Source organism: Haliaeetus leucocephalus, unplaced genomic scaffold, assembly GCF_000737465.1.
Source record: "Haliaeetus leucocephalus isolate CR32 unplaced genomic scaffold, Haliaeetus_leucocephalus-4.0 Scaffold173, whole genome shotgun sequence".
NCBI classification, from domain to species: domain Eukaryota; kingdom Metazoa; phylum Chordata; class Aves; order Accipitriformes; family Accipitridae; genus Haliaeetus; species Haliaeetus leucocephalus.
In genome coordinates, this window is record NW_010972609.1 from 8101966 (window position 1) to 8121402 (window position 19437).

The 19437-nt window shown below is 37.4% G+C and overlaps 1 protein-coding gene across 1 annotated transcript in view; it reads left to right on the top strand.

Annotated features, from left to right (window-relative positions):
* The window catches only part of PPFIBP2 (PTPRF interacting protein, binding protein 2 (liprin beta 2)), an 86663-nt gene extending 69652 nt beyond the window's left edge, over positions 1 to 17011 (top strand). Inside the window, exons 12-28 of the mRNA XM_010563912.1 lie at positions 767 to 864; positions 1059 to 1123; positions 1384 to 1452; positions 1893 to 1953; positions 5843 to 5987; positions 8193 to 8225; positions 8779 to 8917; positions 9593 to 9721; positions 10310 to 10460; positions 10623 to 10734; positions 11085 to 11173; positions 12091 to 12213; positions 12887 to 13012; positions 13830 to 14018; positions 14426 to 14596; positions 16191 to 16256; positions 16940 to 17011. Of these exons, the coding sequence (XP_010562214.1) occupies positions 767 to 864; positions 1059 to 1123; positions 1384 to 1452; positions 1893 to 1953; positions 5843 to 5987; positions 8193 to 8225; positions 8779 to 8917; positions 9593 to 9721; positions 10310 to 10460; positions 10623 to 10734; positions 11085 to 11173; positions 12091 to 12213; positions 12887 to 13012; positions 13830 to 14018; positions 14426 to 14596; positions 16191 to 16256; positions 16940 to 17011 (1838 nt within the window). The remainder of the gene's footprint in view (positions 1 to 766; positions 865 to 1058; positions 1124 to 1383; positions 1453 to 1892; positions 1954 to 5842; positions 5988 to 8192; positions 8226 to 8778; positions 8918 to 9592; positions 9722 to 10309; positions 10461 to 10622; positions 10735 to 11084; positions 11174 to 12090; positions 12214 to 12886; positions 13013 to 13829; positions 14019 to 14425; positions 14597 to 16190; positions 16257 to 16939) is intronic.
* Positions 17012 to 19437: the final 2426 nt, after the last annotated feature.

Genomic DNA, 19437 nt, shown 5'->3' on the forward strand with positions numbered 1-19437 from the left:
GTTGGGTCTAATGCACTGCAGTTTACCTTATGTGCCAAGGCAATCTGAAGTCAGCAACTGCTCTCCTGAAAACACTTTGCTGTATACTGCAGTGGGGCAGGAGCTTTGCCTGAAGAACTCCTACATCCATGTAGCGATGGCTGGGTAGACAACCCTATGCGTAGGAGATCTCCAGAAAAAATTTCTTACTCAAAATACTCCAGAGGCTTGCTGAGCACTAAATATTCAGACCCTGATTTTGTACTGCAGCTTTGACAATTTAGGAATAAAAATCCTACTAAATAATGAATTTGGAGTATTTCAGTATTTGTTTAGATCTGGGATATCCAGAAAAACCTGGAGCGTGTTTACCATGTTCATCCTTGAACTGAGCATGGGGCACTGCATTATGATACAGATAATGTCAAACATGCATACTACCTATAAAGCGATACACTCTAAGTAAGAAAATGGTACCAACTTGAACTTGCCTCAGAACATCGAACTGAATGAGAGTAGTTCATAAGCTGCTTCATAAGCAGCTCAGCTACTCACAGCAGAGCACAGCATATAAGTGGAAGTGATAAATTTGTTGCTCTAATGTTAAGCAGCTTGCTTGTAAGTAAGAGCCCAAAGGAGGGGTGGGGAGCAGGGGGGCTGGTAAACTACATGCAGAAGGGGAATTTAGAGACTGAAGTATTTAGACTGTCTGATATGGTCCTAAATGGGGGGGGGGGGGGTTGGCCTGTTTCTCTCCCTTTCTACTTCTAATTTTTAATGCTTACAGGCTCTTCTGTCTCTGGTGGCAGTGAAGAGGAACTTGAGACAACTTTAAGGAAGTGGAATCTTTTGAATAATCCTCAAGGAGAATTATTTAAAACAGAGGTACTTATTAAACATGTTTTAGAAGCAAGTTCTGCTGTATATATGATTTGTTTGTATTGGTTTCTCTGTAATAGCTAAAGTAATGTAGATGAGGGTTTGGCCCTGGCTGAATTTTTGTAATTCTTGGTATGGGCACGATAGATTCAGAATCAGGCACTAGAGTTACAGGCTTGAAACTCTTATATTTTACATAGGTCTCTTCAGGAGAATTGTCACCAGCTGTGCTCTCTCCAGTGCCACACAAAGCTATGGAAATCAGGTAAGGTCTTTGTTTATTGGTTTTTGTGTGAATTGTCCTAAGTCTGTATTATTTAATCCATTTAACTGTTGGCACCTTGTCTTGCCTGTTCTTGGCTTTGCAAGAACTTTTGGGTAGTTGTGAAAGGAGTGTTTGCCATGGCAGTTTGCAATACTTAGTTGTATAAGGTTTGAATTACAGGAATAAAATTAGCACTTTTATATATCAGAAGATATATGTATTTTAGTACTTAAAACAGTATATTTTATTCTGATTTAAAGTGGAAGCATTCCAGTATCTTCAACTAATTTAACCTCTCCACAAGAAGAATCTTTGGAAATCATAAACAGGTAAGAAAGAGTAACTTTAATTGAAATGTATGACATACAGCCAGAATTTTTTTTTTATAATTCTGCCTTTTTCCATTTTTAAAGTCCCTTAATGTTGTATGCTGTTCACAGAGAGTTGTTACTTTCTACTTTTGCTTGTTAAGACCTTCTAAAAAGTCATCTATAGATAAAAGGTTTAAAACTGCACATTGCACCTTGTTGCCTTTCACTGTTGATCAAAGGATGTCAAGTTGCTGTTTCTGACTTCATCTATTGCAGTTCCCAATACTATGAGTTTTAGGCTAAAAATATAATAAAATAAATGAATCTTCTAATTTTTAATTATCTGTTATATGTAGACATTGTGTGATATATACAGCTGTCATATAGATACAGTTGTGGCATATGCACACATACTACGTTGTATTAACTGTTGCTTTTTTGCTTGTCATTATTTTAAGGGTTCCACAGAAAAAAAAGTCAAGTAGTTTAGAAGACTTGCAGAGTGAATCCCTGGAAAAGGTTGGTTTATTTGTAATCACAATTTCTGGTGTTTAATATCATGACTAAAAGATAAAGGTCAAGTATAAATATTCTTTTTGTTTCACATATAGTAACCCTAACCACCACTAACATTGTATGTGAGGAAAAAAGCCTTAATGATAAAATAGTTCAGGTTCTTTTTTTACCCCGTTGCCAAGCTTAAAATAAACAAACTAGTTGACACACCCATATGTACGCATCCTCAAATTCAGCTTTTCGCCTGAAAGAGAAGAAAAATATTTAAGAGAAATACAACAAATAATGAGGAGTCATTTTGTTGAACTGCAGTATTATTTTGTTTATAGGTAAGTGTTTTTAAAATAATTTTGACTTCAAAATCACTAAAAATGTTCAGGCAGCAAATCCTGAAAGTAATTAAATATTGGGACTGGGTATTTCCACATAGGATTCCTTTTTGAGTGTTTTCACATAAATATGAGTGTCGCTCCCTAACTTAGACTTCAAATATAAATGGCATTCCTGAAGATGGCAGTGATGCTGCCTTAGTTAAAACAGCAGGAGCACTGTTATTAATTCAAGGCTTAACTTCATTCCAGAATAAAGACTTTCCAATTTACAAAGTCTCATTACGTTATGGTCCAGAGGCTTGTTTTGTCATTATGTACACTGAAATTTTTCTGCACTTGTAATTATGCTTTGTGAGATTGTTATTGACACTTTCTATACTCAAATTAGGCTTAATACTAGATTACCCACACCCAGTAATGCCATTTAAAATGAATAGTAGTAATAGGATTGTTCCAGTTCTTCAAATGTTCATAAATTTTTCTTAAATCTCTGAAGATGACAGTGACCAAATAGAATATTTGAAATTTGTGTTGCACTCATTCGACTGTAGTCATATGTGACAAATCATTTCAGAACTAACATTTCATTCCATGTGGAATTTATGAAGGTCTGTTTTCTTTTCATAACTTTTAAATTATTTTCCTGTCTTAAATTAAAAAACTTAATCTGTCGATGTGATATGATGTGATAAGGCTGTACCTACACATTTAGGCTGTAAATCTGCTCTATCTGTTAAATCAGAGTCCATAGAGGAGCAAGAAACCACCAAGGATATGAGAGAATTGTAGCAAGCCAGCCCCATGTTCAGCAAGGCATTTAAATTGTATGCCCTAATTTAGGCATGAGGCTTCTTAGTGTAATAACTGAGACCCCCCTATGCGTATGAGTGAGTGGCTAAATGTGAAATAGTTACAACCAAAACTAAGGCCAAGAAAACTTGTTTTGCTGACTCAGCATGACAAGACTTTGCTTCTTGCATTAAGTCCAAAAGAACCTGTGCTAGTGGCATTGTTTACGGCAGCTATTTTACTTTGCACAAAACTCAAATTCCAATTACGTCCAGCAATAATAATAATAAAACAAAACACATTAGTGTCTCTGACCTAGCTGTGCTGGTATTTTTATCACTTCATTTCTATCACAGCTCTTTATGGTTTCAGCTGGATACATACAGTATTGTGAATGTTCTTTTTTTGTGTCATTTTCATATTGTTTTAACTGTTAAACAGCTGTTATGTTCCCAGCTTAAAGTTAAGTCTAAAGAGACCACCCAGAAGCCTGAAAATAGAAAAATTCCTTTGATCACAACAGAACCTGAACGGGGCCTGAATTTTGTAGAGTAATTTGAACAAACACATTTAGTATTAAGTATTTTATTGAAATGAAATGAAGAGATAACAGACCTTGTAATATATTGTCAATGCATTAAGTAGTATCACAATAGTAATAAGACTACAATTGATGTTCTGTGTATGTATGTTAATACTAACATTTGTCTGTTGCTTTTTTCCATAAAACTGAAATTACCCTCCCTGCAACTCCGTAGTATGTAGACGGAAAACCAGTACAGCCTGTTGTAGAACAAGAGGTATATTAACTGTAAACTCTCTTAACATTTATCTGTTGTGATGTGCTATGATGGTATGGCTGTGTTTTCATTTTATATTAATTTTCTTTTTATAATGTTTGTGTAGTTCCAGTACTGACAAACTCTGAGAACAGGGGTAGGGATTTGAGAGGAAATTTTTTTTTTTTTTTTCTTTTTATCTAAAACCTTTTATATGAGGTTAGAAGCTGAAGTCAGTCAATTTCAAAAAATACAGTGCTAATGTAATAAGCAGTTTCTCTACTCATATAATTTTTGGTACAAGTCAGGATGTGCTCCTGCAGTTGCCAAAACAGGAGCAGGGGTTGAGGAATTGAGAAATCTGGCCTGCAGTTATAGTATCACAAAGATCCCTCTAGGCCTTGAAATAAGAATAGATAAACCAGTGGTTATCCCATTATATATTCATGTATCATCCTGTCACAGACAATGTTTTAAAAATAACTTTGTTAGAATGGGGTTACTAAATAGAAGCATACTGTATGTTTCTGTATACTAAATATGTTTTGCATATTTTCAGTACGGTTTTCCTACATAACCTCCTTTCTGATACCAAAACATTTACCAATACGAGCTTATTCCAAAACACACATTGAATATACACCACTCCCACTAATGTCAATTGGAGTTGCCGGTTCATTGCTTCTCTGGAAAAGCCTTTATATTCCTATAGTTTTGGCAGTTGTAGGATATACATTTTTGCCCAGAGTGATGGTTCCTTCATCTTTTCATTTGGATTCAGTATTGAAGAAATCTCAACATGCCACTTCCAAAACCGTAGACAAGTACCTCTGTGAAACACATACCTAGGCTGGAAAAATACCTTGTTAAGCTCAAAACTATCAGATTTATATGCAAGTTCTGATCTACCCTTGTACAAGGGGCAAGAATCCCAAGTAGGTGATCACTGAAAAATTGAATACAAGGAAAATTAAGAGATACTCTATTTTTAACAAAGCCTACCTACCAGTTCCCTTTCAATACAATATACTGGGACTCTGAGGACCACCTCTTGTGAGCTCTGTTGCTGGAGCAAGGTCCTTCCAGCATAAGTAGTCTCACTGATGCTAGTGACGCTGTGTATGTGTACCGTAGCTGCAGGCAAGCATTACGTTAGACTCTTATTTTAGCCTAACGTGGACAAAAATTGTAGAGTCAGCAGCCATTCCAACTAGCCCTAAAATACAGCTCAGGCTATGCCTTTTTTCCCCAGCTTATATCAAAAGTATACCTTGTGTTTAGGTTCTATAATATAATTGGCAAGTATATATTTAGCTATAATTACTTTTTAAAAAAAACCTTGCATTTGTAATATTATATTATCTACACAAAGAGATCTTAATTCTTACAAAAGTTAAATTTCTGTACTCTGACTTCATTGTTGATTCTTGTTACTGTTATTAATGGTGGTGGGCAAATACGTTTGGCAAAATTTGAGTTATACAAATACTTTTGGCTTAAATTCCAGCAAGATACAGTTGTGAGGCAGAAACATAGACTAGTGAAAAATAGGGAAAAAATTTGACAGAGCAAAGAACGGGCTGGGAAGTAACTAAATGCATTTCTGGCACTATCGAAGTTGACCTTGGAAGGACCAAGTTATTATATAGTGCCAGGGCCCTAGAGGAAAGGGAGACAGCATAAAAAATTCTTATGACAAAACCAGGTAATACTGAACATATATTTTAATGTGATATACAGTCTAGCTGAAGTGGGAGGGGCAGATGGGGGAAGAGAAGGCTGTGTCTTAGCTAGAAAACTTTGTCAGCCAACTATTGGACTTAAATTGAATTACCTGTAAGCAGGAACATGGAGGGGGTGGTGTCATTTTGAACCATGAACTTCAAATACTTTTTCTCAGCTTTTAAAACATTGTGTACTGGAGTGTAAATGCTAGGAGTGATTTGATTTTGTGTTTGTTTATTTTATTTTTCTCTCTTTAAAAAAACCCAGAGTAAGCCACTTGTTAAAGGCAGCAAGTATCAAACCTTGCCAGGAAAGCTGCCTCGACCCTTACAGAATGGAGAGCAGGGAACATACAATTCGCCAGACGGCTGTGGCATGAATGACAACGAGGACAACAGCATCCGCGGCCTGAGTATGTATCCACGCCTCTCTGAGAGGGTTATGTAGGGAGGGAGAAAAAGCAAACTGTTTGAGGGAATGGGACATTACATGGCATATAGTCTGCTACACCAGAACAATGGACTATGATGTCCACATGATTCAGTTAGGTAAAGTTCTGCGTCTTTTTTTAACAATGTACCAAAAACATTCCACATTAGCTCACTGGAGAGTAAAGGATAGTTTTAAGCTAGAGCGTTCTTTTCTGGTGATACAATTGGCTGATGTCATTGATAGCATAAGTAATGAAGAGACAGTCTTTTGGAGATGGTGGACAGAGCATTCTGAAAGTCAACAAATCTGTAACTAAAAATTGGAACTTCTAGAGATGCAAACACATTGACAATATGAATAAGCAGTATTTTTTACAGACACACTTCCAATGCTCACCTGAGCTTGCTGATCTGTTTTCTTAAAAAATAAGCAAGCAAACAAAAATGCACAGCCAAGTACGTCATCAGTACTTCTAAAAAATGTACGCTAGATTGGTGTATTAAAACAAACAAACCTGTCCCTTGCCATCCCACTGCATTTTAGCGTGCGAAACTTGACAATATAACTAGCACCAACGTGCACGTTTCAGGCAAAGGTCCAGTATCAGCACTGTTGGTTGCTGTAGCTTGTGGGGACCCACAAAAGAAAAATTAGCTTGCTAGGTGCAGAAAAACATCAGTGGATTTTGAAAATATAAGTATATTGTTATTCCACAACCATAGCCATGTGTGGAAGCCTATATTAATTTCTTTTCAGTGACATCTTAAGCATGGATTTACTGACAAAAAGTATTACAGTGAGGCACGGAACCAGGTATTTGCCAAGGACTGAAGAGCTTGAGAGCTCAGGCACAAGAGTATCCCTTGCCGTTTTGAAGTGTTCCTACACTTGAAAAGTTATAGTGGGGTTTTTTGTTTGGGGGGTGTCATGGTTTACCCCCAGCCAGCAACTAAGCCCCACACAGCCGCTTGCTCACTGCCCTGCAGTGGGATAGGGCATTCAGAAGGGTAAAAGTGAGAAAACTCGTGGGCTGAGATAAAGACAGTTTAATAGGGAAAGCAAAAGCTGCGCACACAAGCAAAGCAAAACAAGGAATTCATTCCCCACTTCCCATGTGCAGGCCGGTGTTCAGCCATCTCCAGGACAGCAGGGCTCCATCACGCCTAACGGGGACTTGGGAAGACAAACACCATCACTCCGAACCTCCCCCTGTCCCTCTTCCCCCAGCTTTATATTTTGGGCATGACGTCCTATGGTCTGGAATATCCCTTGGTCAGTCGGGGTCAGCTGTCCCAGCTGTGTCCCCTCCCAACTCCCTGTGCCCCCCCAGCCTCCTCGCTGGTGGGGTGGGGTGAGAGGCAGAAAAGGCCTCGGCTCTGTGTAAGAGCAATAAAGAAAACATCCCTGTGTTATCAAGACTGTTTTCAGCACAAACCCAAAACATAGCCCCATACCAGCTACTGTGAAGAAAATTAATTCTATCCCAGCCCAAACCAGCACAGTGGTTTTTTATTTATTTTAAGGCCTCATGGTCCTAAAAGCTGCTAGGGTACTGTAGTTTCAAGATTTCAATAGGCTGTGGGTGGTTTAGTTTTTTTAAAAGAGTTTTTCTGTGATTGCAACACTGTAGGTAATGCATGAGCCATGCCATTATGTCTTTAACTGCAGGATTATCCAAGGATGGGTGATCTTGTAAAGAAAAATGTTCTTTTTCTAGAAACAAGCAATGACTCCTTACATACACTGAATTAACAGATTTATTTTTTTTAATGCAGGTTGGTTTGTTTCTTGCATGTGCAATAAACTCATTACACCTCCAATTCTACATTTCAGAGGAATTTGACATAATCTTAGACATTGCTTCATTTCAGATACTCTGCAGGCTTTGTAGAGCTCTGCAGTATATGCTTAATGTGTTAGAACTGTCTAAGAATAGTTTAAAAACAAACAAACAAATCAGATAAATGATCATCCCTATCTAATTAAGATGACCTGTACAGAATTCCTGGGGCTTGTGCACACCAATGCGTATTCACTTTCATATCAACCATAACTGCTGCTTTTCTTTTTGTTTCTGCTTTTAATGCTTAGCTTACTACTTTGCTCTTCTGTAACTTTATTTTGCTGGTGTTTTATATCTTCTTTGCTTCTTCATCTGGCTTTCTGCTTCTTGGGATGACTGAAGATCGCATCAGGAGTGTCAGTGCACCAGTGCTAGGTACTGTATCCAAACAAGATGCAACTTTAACATGAATTTTGCTGCTTACTTTTTTCCTTTCCTTTTTCCCTCCATTTCTCTATGAAATATTAATACCAAGTGGGTCATCCAGATTGAATTCCTTAAGTGCAGTACTGAAGTGAAGTAACAGCTTTTACTGTATGGCATTCGGATGAGATTTCTTTTTAAGATACTTATTCCTGGTTTCATTCTGTTTTCACTGAAGTCAACAGAAAAATTCCCACTGATTTTGATGGAGCAGTTATGGTATTAAGAATACTCAAGGCAAGAGTCTGAAGAATCTGCTTCAGTTTGAAGACCTTAAACTAAAATAACAATACTATTTTACCCAATGTTTTATTATTTTCTTTTTTTGTATCAAATGTATGGCTACTTTTTTTTTACCTTCTGAGCATGTTTTTTTAATACAAGAACAATTTTATAGATATTTTTACTTTTTTTATTATGTTCTGCATTGAAAAGTTAGTCTTCCAGATAATAACTTTGTTAATAATTAGCATAAAATGTGGCTATATTACTGTTCTTAATGCAGGAGAAACAGAGAATGTGGATGGTGCAGTAGTCTCAGATGACCTTTCACCTCTTTCTTCGGGAACGGATTCAGGTCCACAGTCTCCATTGTCTCCAGAAAACAGAAAGAGTCCAAAAGGGATCAAGAAAATCTGGGGAAGGTAAGGTGGTTTGGTTTGGTGGTTTTGGGTTTTTTTTGTGCCCTGTCAAAGCATTTCAGCTGAGAATGAATCTAGTTCTCAGTAAAAGCTACAATATCTACAGCAAGAATAAAGTAAAATCAGGAAAAGAAGAGAAAGCAGCTCTGTGATTGTATGGGGGTGTCTCTGTACACATGGGTATAGAAAAATGGATGGTGGTGTTCCCAGAGTCATGCTGTTGGGAAAAAAATAAGACTGCTGTCATCTTAATGCTAGTAATTTAGAATGCCAACAGTTTCATTAGCTATGAAAAATTAAATGATAGTAAGTTGTTCATTACAGAAGGCATCAGGTAAAAAAATGAGAGAAAACAGGAGAAACAGAAAGCAGAGGGACTGAGTTTTACTGTGTTCACTTTACCTGCTTCAGGACAGCAGACATTCACAAGTCTGGCCTCCAGTGTGCATTATGAACTGGACTGGAGGGTTATGACTGCTCTGCAGAGCTTTTTTTTCTTTCCTCAGAGTTAGGTCTAGACAGCGTTGGCCTGGAACTTCTTCAGCTACTACCTGAATTAGATGTTTGTGGTTTACAGGAGGATTAATACAGCTTCTAGTTGTCACTATAGTTTCCATACGAAACTAATGTTCTCTGTTGCAAGCTAATAGTACTATCGTGGCACTCTTGTCTTGAAAGAATAAGAAGAACTCAGTCAGGTAACTTCCCTGCAGACGATCTGGGTTTGGCAGAGTTTCGAAGAGGTGGTCTCCGTGCAACAGCTGGACCTCGGTTATCCAGATCAAAGGAAACCAAAGGCCAGAAAAGGTAATGGTTCCTTCTTTACCTTGCACAGCATATTATGCGGTATTGTTAAGTGTGCTAAACAGCCAAACCCTCTTCTTGTGAAATATGCTTTTCCCAACATACTTCATTACATGTGGAATTCCACAACAACTGGAAAGAATTTCTCTGCTAGAAAATATCCTGAGAAGCTCCCCTGTCTGCACTCCTTCAACTGCAGGTTGCAGCACTAGCTGTTTGTCAGTGTCAAAAATTTCACCTTGTTAAAGAACTAGAAAACTTATCATCTCCCATGGGAACATCTGCAAAGTGATGAGGATTCAGCGATTCCCTTTTTCCTCTTTTCAAATAGAAAATGGGAAATTCTTATTCGCCGCCCCCCTCCCCCCCCCAACTGTTCACAAGTTGACGCTGGGCAGCCAAATTAACAGGACACTAGTACCACAGCACATACTGTGAGAATGGCTGTTAGCTTTTATTATTGCACAGAACAAAGCACAGAACAAAGCTAATACATACGCTGTAGTACTGCCTCTGGCACATGATGAGCTTTCTGACAATAACCATAATTCCTTCCTTTAAGACTTTTCAAACATTTCTTGTACTTTTCAGTGACTACAATGCTCCGTTTGCTCAGTGGAGCACTGAAAGAGTTTGTAACTGGCTTGAGGACTTTGGTCTCGGTCAGTATGTCATTTTTGCACGGCAGTGGGTGACTTCAGGCCATACACTGTTAACTGCAACACCTCAGGACATGGAAAAGGTAATAATCTGTAACTGTTTCTCTCAAGCAACCAAACATGTTGATTCTGTACAACCAGACCCCTTCAAACAGTTGGCAGTTCTACCTTTCTGAAATAAACACCTAATGAGATTAAAAGAGCCAGAGGCAAGGCAAACTATTTGTTAATGGTTATTTTTGCAGGAAATGGGAATAAAGCACCCGCTGCACAGGAAGAAATTAGTTTTGGCCATTAAATCAATAAATGCAAAACAAGATGAGAAGTCTGCACAACTCGATCATATCTGGGTGACACGTAAGTGTTTGAACTGTCATGGAATTGTTTGGAAAGGAATTTGCCCCACCGCTATGGATGGGCTGCCTGACACGTTTGTTTAAGCAGTTCGCAAACGTCTTTTTAAGAGCACCAAGTTTCAACATAGTAGTATGAGGATTTTTACGGTGTTCTTGACATCACAGGGATATTGTGGACAAAGCTGTTTGGTGGGAATTGCTTTTAGGCTTCTGGTAAGAGGCTGTCCTTTTGAAAGGTGAACAGGTAGGATGAGCTACCTGAACGCTTCAGGAGCCAGACCAGACAAGAAGGGGAGAAGGCTTCATTCTCACTGATCTGGATTTGGTACACCGTTGTTCTTGTATCTGCAGGATGGCTTGATGATATCGGTTTACCTCAGTACAAAGACCAGTTTCATGAATCCAGAGTTGATGGGAGAATGTTGCAGTACTTAACTGTGGTAAGCTAAAATTCTTTTTCCTCAGTTTAACCAAATTTAACTTCAGAATGAGCACAGAATTTTACAATTTTCCTTTGAATGTGAGCAGTTCAAGTATTTTTTGCAAGACAGAAATAGCGCCAATAGTAACTCGTGTTGTCTCGCACATGATTACTATTCCTAAGGCACATAAGTCATAGGATATGTTATAGCTTACTTCTGCAAAGTCTTTCTTTCAGTATCATGTAGCACACCACAATTAAAGGTAAAATGACCTATTTTACATGCAGCTTCTGGAGTGTATTGTTCTCCACACCAAGTTAGCAACGATATTCAGGAAACTAAAGATAAGCAGCCAATCCAGTAATTTGCACAGCTCTGACCACATTAGCAGCAAACCATGCACTACACATAGCCACTGTGTTTTCTTCCAGTTTCCCTGCCCAGGTTTAGATAATTAAGTATTTGGTTTTGTTAACTGTGCTATGAAAAAAAAAAGCCTCATTTAGCTGTTATCAGAAGTACAGCTTTGTCTACGCTGCTTAAGGAGCCTTTGTTTATAGGAGTGTGGTCCCTACTGTCCAATGGTTAGGTGTGTGTTGCTGGCTGCAGTGATCCCAGCTAGATCAGAAGCAGCCAAAGTATTTTAAAACTAGCCGTTACCCTGGGTTTTACTTAATAGGCTACAAGCTCTCCTTTGTTTTTTAGCCAGGTCTTGCTATGGTGCAATGTCTCAAAAACAAAAACAAACAAAAATACCCAACAAAAACCCCCACCCTAAAAAAAAAACCTCTTTAAAATATAAACTTTTCTTTTACCTAAACCACAGCTACTGTGGTTTATATAAAACTACATAGCAAGCTTAAAATCTTTCTTCTTGGGGAAGGTACCTGTTTTGGTATGTATGCTATGCCACTAAAAGGCGCTCTCCTTTACAGAATGACCTTCTCTTTCTGAAAGTCACCAGTCAGCTGCATCATCTGAGTATTAAATGCGCCATACATGTGCTGCATGTCAACAGTTTTAACCCCCACTGTCTACGCAGGAGACCAGTTGAGGAGGTAAAAGAATGTTTTAATAAATTAATTTAAACAAGCACTTATTACCTGATTCCAGCCAAAGGGGATAAAAAGTTAGCAGTGTACAATGATGCCATAGAATCACTGCTACTAGGTAATTGCATCTAAAGTAGTAGTTAGTTATGCTGCTTTCCAGCTCTGGAATGTAACATGTACTTACTGATAATAAAAATCTACTCAGTCCTTAAGTGCTTAAGCCACTTATTAGTTGAATCTCATGCACTTCTCTTCAGAAATTTTCTGCTTAGTTTAAAGTTAACTTCCGAGAGAATCATTTGGAATGTTTTCTTTGCCTGTCCTAATTTTTAACCCTCAAATACTGTAAGGTTTTTGCCTTACCTGGTCCGCATAGTTTATTCCTTAGTATTAAAGACTTACAATAATACTGTTCTCAGAATGCTCCCTTTTTTACACCTAGCATCCGTAATCTCTACTGTTATACTACTTGATGCAATATATGGGGTTTCATCCGTACTAGACTATGCCTGCCATCTTGTCAGAAGATGGCTGAAAGAGGCCTTGAACAGAAACAATACCTTAGAATACTTCTCTTTGAGGAAGAATGATGTTTTTATCTGAACTGAGGATACATATTGTGAACATGCAGTGACAATGGAGGCTATAGTGTCATCATCTTTTCTGGTTACTTTAACAGAATAACGTTTCACCTTCTGAAGTAGTTCAGTGGTCCAATCACAGAGTGATGGAATGGCTCAGATCGGTCGATCTGGCAGAATACGCACCAAACCTTCGAGGAAGCGGAGTGCATGGTGGCCTGATTGTAAGAAGTTGTTTTAACATTTCACTACATATCTACTAAAAATTGACACACTGTAGTATGAAACATCTTTTATCTGGTGTTTGTCAAGCAGGAGGAAACAAACACACCTGCAATGACAGCATGATCAAGCCTTCTAAAGAGCCTCTTTATGTGATCCATGCATCTTAATTTTACAAAGGAAAACTAAAATAAAAAAAGGAACTGCTAAAACATTTTTTATGATCAAAGCTGAGCTGTGCATAGATGTTTAATAGCAGTACATAAAAAAAATTAAAAACAAACTGTACTGTGGGAAAGTTACTTATTGATAAGGCATCAAGTGTTTCTTTGAGTGGTTTTAATAGAATTCTGAGCCACAGTAAGTAACTGTCCTGAACTTGCAGCAATCAGGAATGACATTATTTTAAATTCAAACCATTCTGAACTATTTGCAGCTTTGAAGTCAGAGTTCTGAAATTCCATGATTCTAGTGCTGTAGAATTTTTGCAAAAAATGAAACAGAAAAAATTGTGCTAAGATTTAAGTTTACACTCTGAGTAGAGCAGAAAATTCTGAAAACAAACTTGTTCAATCCAAATAGAAGGTTTGATGATAAATATAAACGTGTATTTGACTGATCATGCTCTGCATTTCTTAGGGCCTACTTTCATGTATTTCCCATTCAAACCCTAGTGAGTATTGTATCGTGAGTTATAAAAGGTCTAATGTAGATAGATAGCTTAGTAAGAATGAGAAATTCCTCTGATAAGCCCTGTAATGGTTTACTATTGCAAATATTTAACCATATAAAAAATAAATATTCTGCCATTTTTAATAGATTCTCGAACCTCGCTTCAATGGTGACACGCTGGCAATGCTGCTGAATATTCCACCTCAAAAGACCCTACTGCGACGCCACCTAACAACCAATTTTAATGTATTAATTGGACCAGAGGCACAACAAGAAAAAAGAGAAATAACAGAGTCAACAGCATACACACCTCTGACCACCACTGCCAAAGTTCGGGTATGCACTGCTTTCAAAAACGAGATATTTCAGAATTTCAGGTTTCCTCTCCCCTGTCTTATAAAGAAAATAAGGGACAAACAGGGGCAGCGAGAGGTCAGTTCTAGGAGGAGTGTTACATTTTCCTTAATTCTAGATACCAAAGCATTTAATTTGTATCTGTTTAAATCAAATTCTGAAATAAGCATGCAATCCCTTCTGTCTTTTCTTAGAAGAAACACTATCTAAATGTAATTAACATCAACTGCAGCTCCCAATTTGAAAACAATGAAATTTATTTAGTTCAGAATCTACGTACTTGAAGGACTAGGATATAGCAGTAAATCAAAAAGGAGAGGAGTTTGAATGTTTAAAGGACAACCTTATTTTCCTTATTCAAAACTTGTTGTGTTGTCTTTTTATTTTAGCCAAAGAAACTTGGATTTTCACATTTTGGAAACTTAAGAAAAAAGAAATTTGATGAATCAACAGACTACATTTGTCCTATGGATACAAACCCAGCTGCTACAAATGGTACTCAGAAAAGCTACAGTGGATACAAAGGACTTAGTCCATTCACTGATAGGGAACTGGATCAGGTGGGACAGACAGACTGATGCCATTCTCATCTCATCCTCTCCATGCATTCCAAAGCTTGCAAATAACCAAATGTTAGCATATAACAAAGTATCTGCTACATCCGCATGAACTTACTGAGAAGGTATTGGCTATGGACACTGGAAAGAGTTCTATACTAAGAATGTCAGGTTAATTTTTTTAATCAACATCATAATAAAGTCAACCATCTTCAAGCCCTTTTTCAGGAATGTAACACCTTTACACTATGAAGATCAATGTATTTTGACAAATTAAGGCGGTGGTGGCAGTAAAAACAAGACTTTTGTACTTCTAGCTTTCATAATCTCAATAAGGCACACAACTTTTTTTTCATTATCTTTATGGGTGGTTTTTAATGTAATAAATTTATTTGGACTAATTTGTACAAAGCTATCTTATATATTAAAGTACAACTGGATTGTATATTTTTAACAGACATGAATCAAAGAATCCAACTGAATTTTTCTTTCATTATGTACAGTGGGGAGTAGTTACGCTTAGACAGTATATGTGAAAACAATGCATCAGTAATGAACAAGATCATTAATAAAACCAATACTTAAATAATACACTTTTGATATGTAGTAGTGAACTTGTGAATGAAACTGATGTCTAGACATCACACAGACAAATGATGAAGACTAAAAACCATCAAATTTTATTCAACTTTGTTGTTGTGTAAAGGGATGTAAACCCTGAAAAATGGAGCTTCTGGTGGCTTGTGTGAACTTTGGCAACACACAAGAGCCAGATAGAGGCAGCTGGGGTAAACTGTCCATATCTCCAGTGACCTTAAGTGACATAAAAACAGTTTAAGCCTGATAAGGGAATGGTCACAAAATTGAAAAGACTAACTGTGAAAACAATTTTTTTCATCTGCATGGTTTACTGCATCTAACATCCCATCTGTGTTCATTATCTAACCATTGTCTTTTTCAATGTACACCTTAGTAAAATTAAGTACTGTTCCTAAGCAGGGACAATACTAAATCCTGACTGTAATTCAGTACGGGTGTCCCACTTGCACAGTTAAGTGTCGCAAGTGAAGGCATTAACTGTGAGCCCAGAGCTCACACTATGCAGTTGGTCAAGCATTATAAAAATACTGGATTTTTCTCTAGGAGCATGCTCTTTCAATTAAGCATGACTTCTGAGCATGCAGTGAAATCACAGTGCCCTAGAACTGATAACCTTTTTATATAAGAATAGGTAGGACTGTATTTATGAAGGACTCTTACTTTTTGCCTGTGAAAGAAGTATGGTAAGTGTTACACCATCTAGAAAATTTTACTCTTCATTGATAATATCAGTTAAGCTTTTTCTTTTTTTGTGTGAATTACAGCTCAAGTTTCATGTAATCAATCTTTCTTAATCAGGATTCACTCCTCATATCTTTCAATGTGTTTTCATATACCTTATAGCATGGAGGCATTTTTGTTAATGTGCAGAAATCAGAGCTTTTAAACTTATCACAGCTTCATTTGTCCAGGCACCGATACCTCCCAAAGATGCATGTAGAATGAATAAAATTGCACATACTGTCTGATTTGAACTAGTTCCTGAATACTTTTACAGATGGAACATTCAGAAGGAACAGTAATGCAAATAGGGGCTCTTTCTCAAGGCATAAGCCATCTTACGGTATGTACTGATTTCACTCTTGTTTTAAAAGTCACAACTGTATTCTGCTAGAATTCAGTGAAAGTTGGTCATTGCTGGCGGTAGTTAAGAGTAAGTGGGTCCCTATTCTTGTTAAATACCTCTTTATAGCCTGGTTGCACATTCACAGTCGAAAAAAACCCTGCTTTTAAATTGCACTAGAAATTAAGTTTCATTTAGACCGATCTTAAGTTTTCATGAACTCGGCTATCTTTGACCCAATGACAGTTGTTCATCCCCTTAAATGAAAACAATTCTTCAAAGATTTTGTAAGTAACCATTAAATGCCTCAATCACAGCAAAGTCTAGCAGAGGCACAGACTTGAAAATTTACATGAGCTAAAACGCCATGGAAAACAAAACAAAAAAAAAGCCCCCACAAAAAAAGTTTACTATTAATTCCTGACTCCATAGCAGCTAATTTAAAAAAAAAAAGTCAACTGAAAGGTATAATGAAGAATTGAGTCATATGCCACACACAAAATCTCTGTAGAGAATTTCCTCAAGTAAATAATAGTTTATTTAAAGCTGCATTCAAGAAATTTCTTTTAATTTTCTGTGGCTCTAAACCCCTCTGTTGTGAATCTGGTCTTATTACAGTTGGATTTCTTTAACTATAGGCCCCTAACTGAACATGCTTACTTGTTCACATCTTGTTTTTTCAGACAATGTTAAGCCAAGATGAAATGCTGAATGACAGCAGATTTTTAACACCTACCTTTGAAGACTGGAGATGATGTTTCAACATAACCAAGAACACTAATAATACCTCATGCCTGTCCAGAGGGGTGGCCAGGAGAAGCTTGATGCTGATGCTGTGGTGCAGAAAAGCTTTACCTCTTTTCTGCCAATGAGACTTACCACATAGCATTTAATATTGTCAATGTAGCAACGCATTACAGGTAACACTCCTCTGCCCTATTTTCCATATTATGTAACGTGAAATAGGTGTTGAGAGAGAAATGGTACTCATATCCAGAGTCGGGAAAGCCAAGACTAGCGCAACGTTTTACCCTTTTATTCAGTCGTCTTTTACATGGTATGTTTACATACTGTTATATAAAAGATCTTTTGTAATTTTTTATTTTTATAATCAACTTGTAATGCAGGAATCATTAATACTCTTATTGTACCATGTGGACTAAGCAGAGCCACCTAGAAACTCAGATGGATGCTGGTGAGTGCAGCAGTAATGGCTCACTAACTACTACTGCAGCCTTGCCAGAGACTGTTTCCCATGAAACGATTTTAATCTCTCGCCCCTTTCATTAGCATATCCTGCCCTCTTTTTATCCAAGTGCATGCAGTGTAGAATGGGAAGAATGGAACATCATACTATCCATCAAGCCCCTGCTTTTATCAGGAAGATGACAAGATGGCACGTTCACAAATCCTTACCCAACTCAAAAAGTTGCTGAACTACTACAAGAGGAAATGTAACTTTGAGACTACCAGGAAAACTGATGGACTCAAAAACTGGTGCTTCATTTGAAGTGATTTTTTCTTATCATGTGATATTTACATGTGCACTAAGATTTTGCTATCAAGGAGAAATCACAACATTTAACTAATGTAAAATGTAACTTTAAGAATGGCATTTGCTGTGCTCGTAGGGTAAGGGCAACAGAATTTCCAGCATGATCCATTGTTTGGTTTTTAATGACAATTCTTTAACTAGAACTATTGAACGGGCTCTTCCTGTACATTGACATTTTGTCTAAAATGGCTAGCACTGGCACACATGTGCAAGCATCAGCATGCTCATAAGCCTTCTGAATAATGAAAATGGTTCAGACAAAGTTTTCTGAGCCCCATACCTGGTTGGTCTGAAACATAGTACTGGCTCTCAGGAAGACAGGGATGGTAAGAAGCCTATTTTCTTTCCATAGTTACACCTAATTAAACATACGGCTGCAAACAGCTGTGGGAACTGGAGCTTACAGTAGAAACACTTTTGTAACATTTGCATGAGAACCAGTGATGTTGTAAACAATATTGCTGTTCAATTTCAGTTCTCTTTTCATTTCAGCTACAGACAGATTTTCATAGAATGCTTTAATTCTTGTCTCCTGTTGCTAAATACTGCTCTATGATGTATAAAATGTGACAAAGGAGCATCAGGCAAGTATCATAATAAATAGATCTGTTGCTATTCTACTGAGCTAGGCAGGCCTGCAGCACTGTAACAGAGGTAAATATGGCCTCTCACTACCTACTTGAGGGGCTGTTCGAGGGTGAATTTGTCTCCTTTACAGCAGCAATTACTTGTGGCATCTGTTGACACGTGCCTCTCATGAATTAATAAGGTATTAACAAGATGATAGATACCTTAGTAAATAGGGAAACATCAGAAAAGAGAAATGCTCAATTGTAAAGAAAAGACTTCATATGTATATGGATGGTTTGCATTACTCTCTCCTTGCTGGCTGCAGGGTGTTGGTTTACATATTAATATAGCCTGAGGGCAGGTCACTCCCAGCCACAACGCTCCCAAATAAAGGGGAAATCTTTGGTACTGTCCCGAGTATGCAGCAAGGGCTCTTCAAGAGCTATCAGTGGCACTTTTTAAAGGTGACCTATTCTAGTCCTGACTCCATGAGCCTCTCATGACCGACCCTGCACTGTATGGTCAGATCTTGGAAGCTAAATACATGATTTTATTGTCCAAAACTGTAAAGCCGAGACAATTTTTTTTTCAGTCACTGAACAATGAAATGATAATGGAAAATCCAAAGGAATGAGAAATCAGTCTACACATCAGCAAACTAAAAATGCTTAATAAAAGGTGATAAATGTACTAGTCAAGTACATCTCCAATCTGGCAATGCAATCAACACTAGTGACCAGATTATGTACTATGGGCATCTGAAATACTTTGTCAGGTTAATTAGCCAGCAGACTGATTACAGTACCACAAATAGGATAAGCTGCTCCAACAGGATATTCCAGATTTTCAGATTTCTTTTGATGATGTATTTGTAACTCAGTGTGTCGTTGTGCTAACTTGGCTGTGAATAGTCAACCTACAAAATTATTGATTTTTTTAATATATATATAGAGTAAGAAATCCTAATTAGCATAACACTGGCATAAATGCTTATTTTTTGACTGTTATGAATAAATTCTGAATGTTCCTCCATCTTTTGCTGACTGTGGAATGATT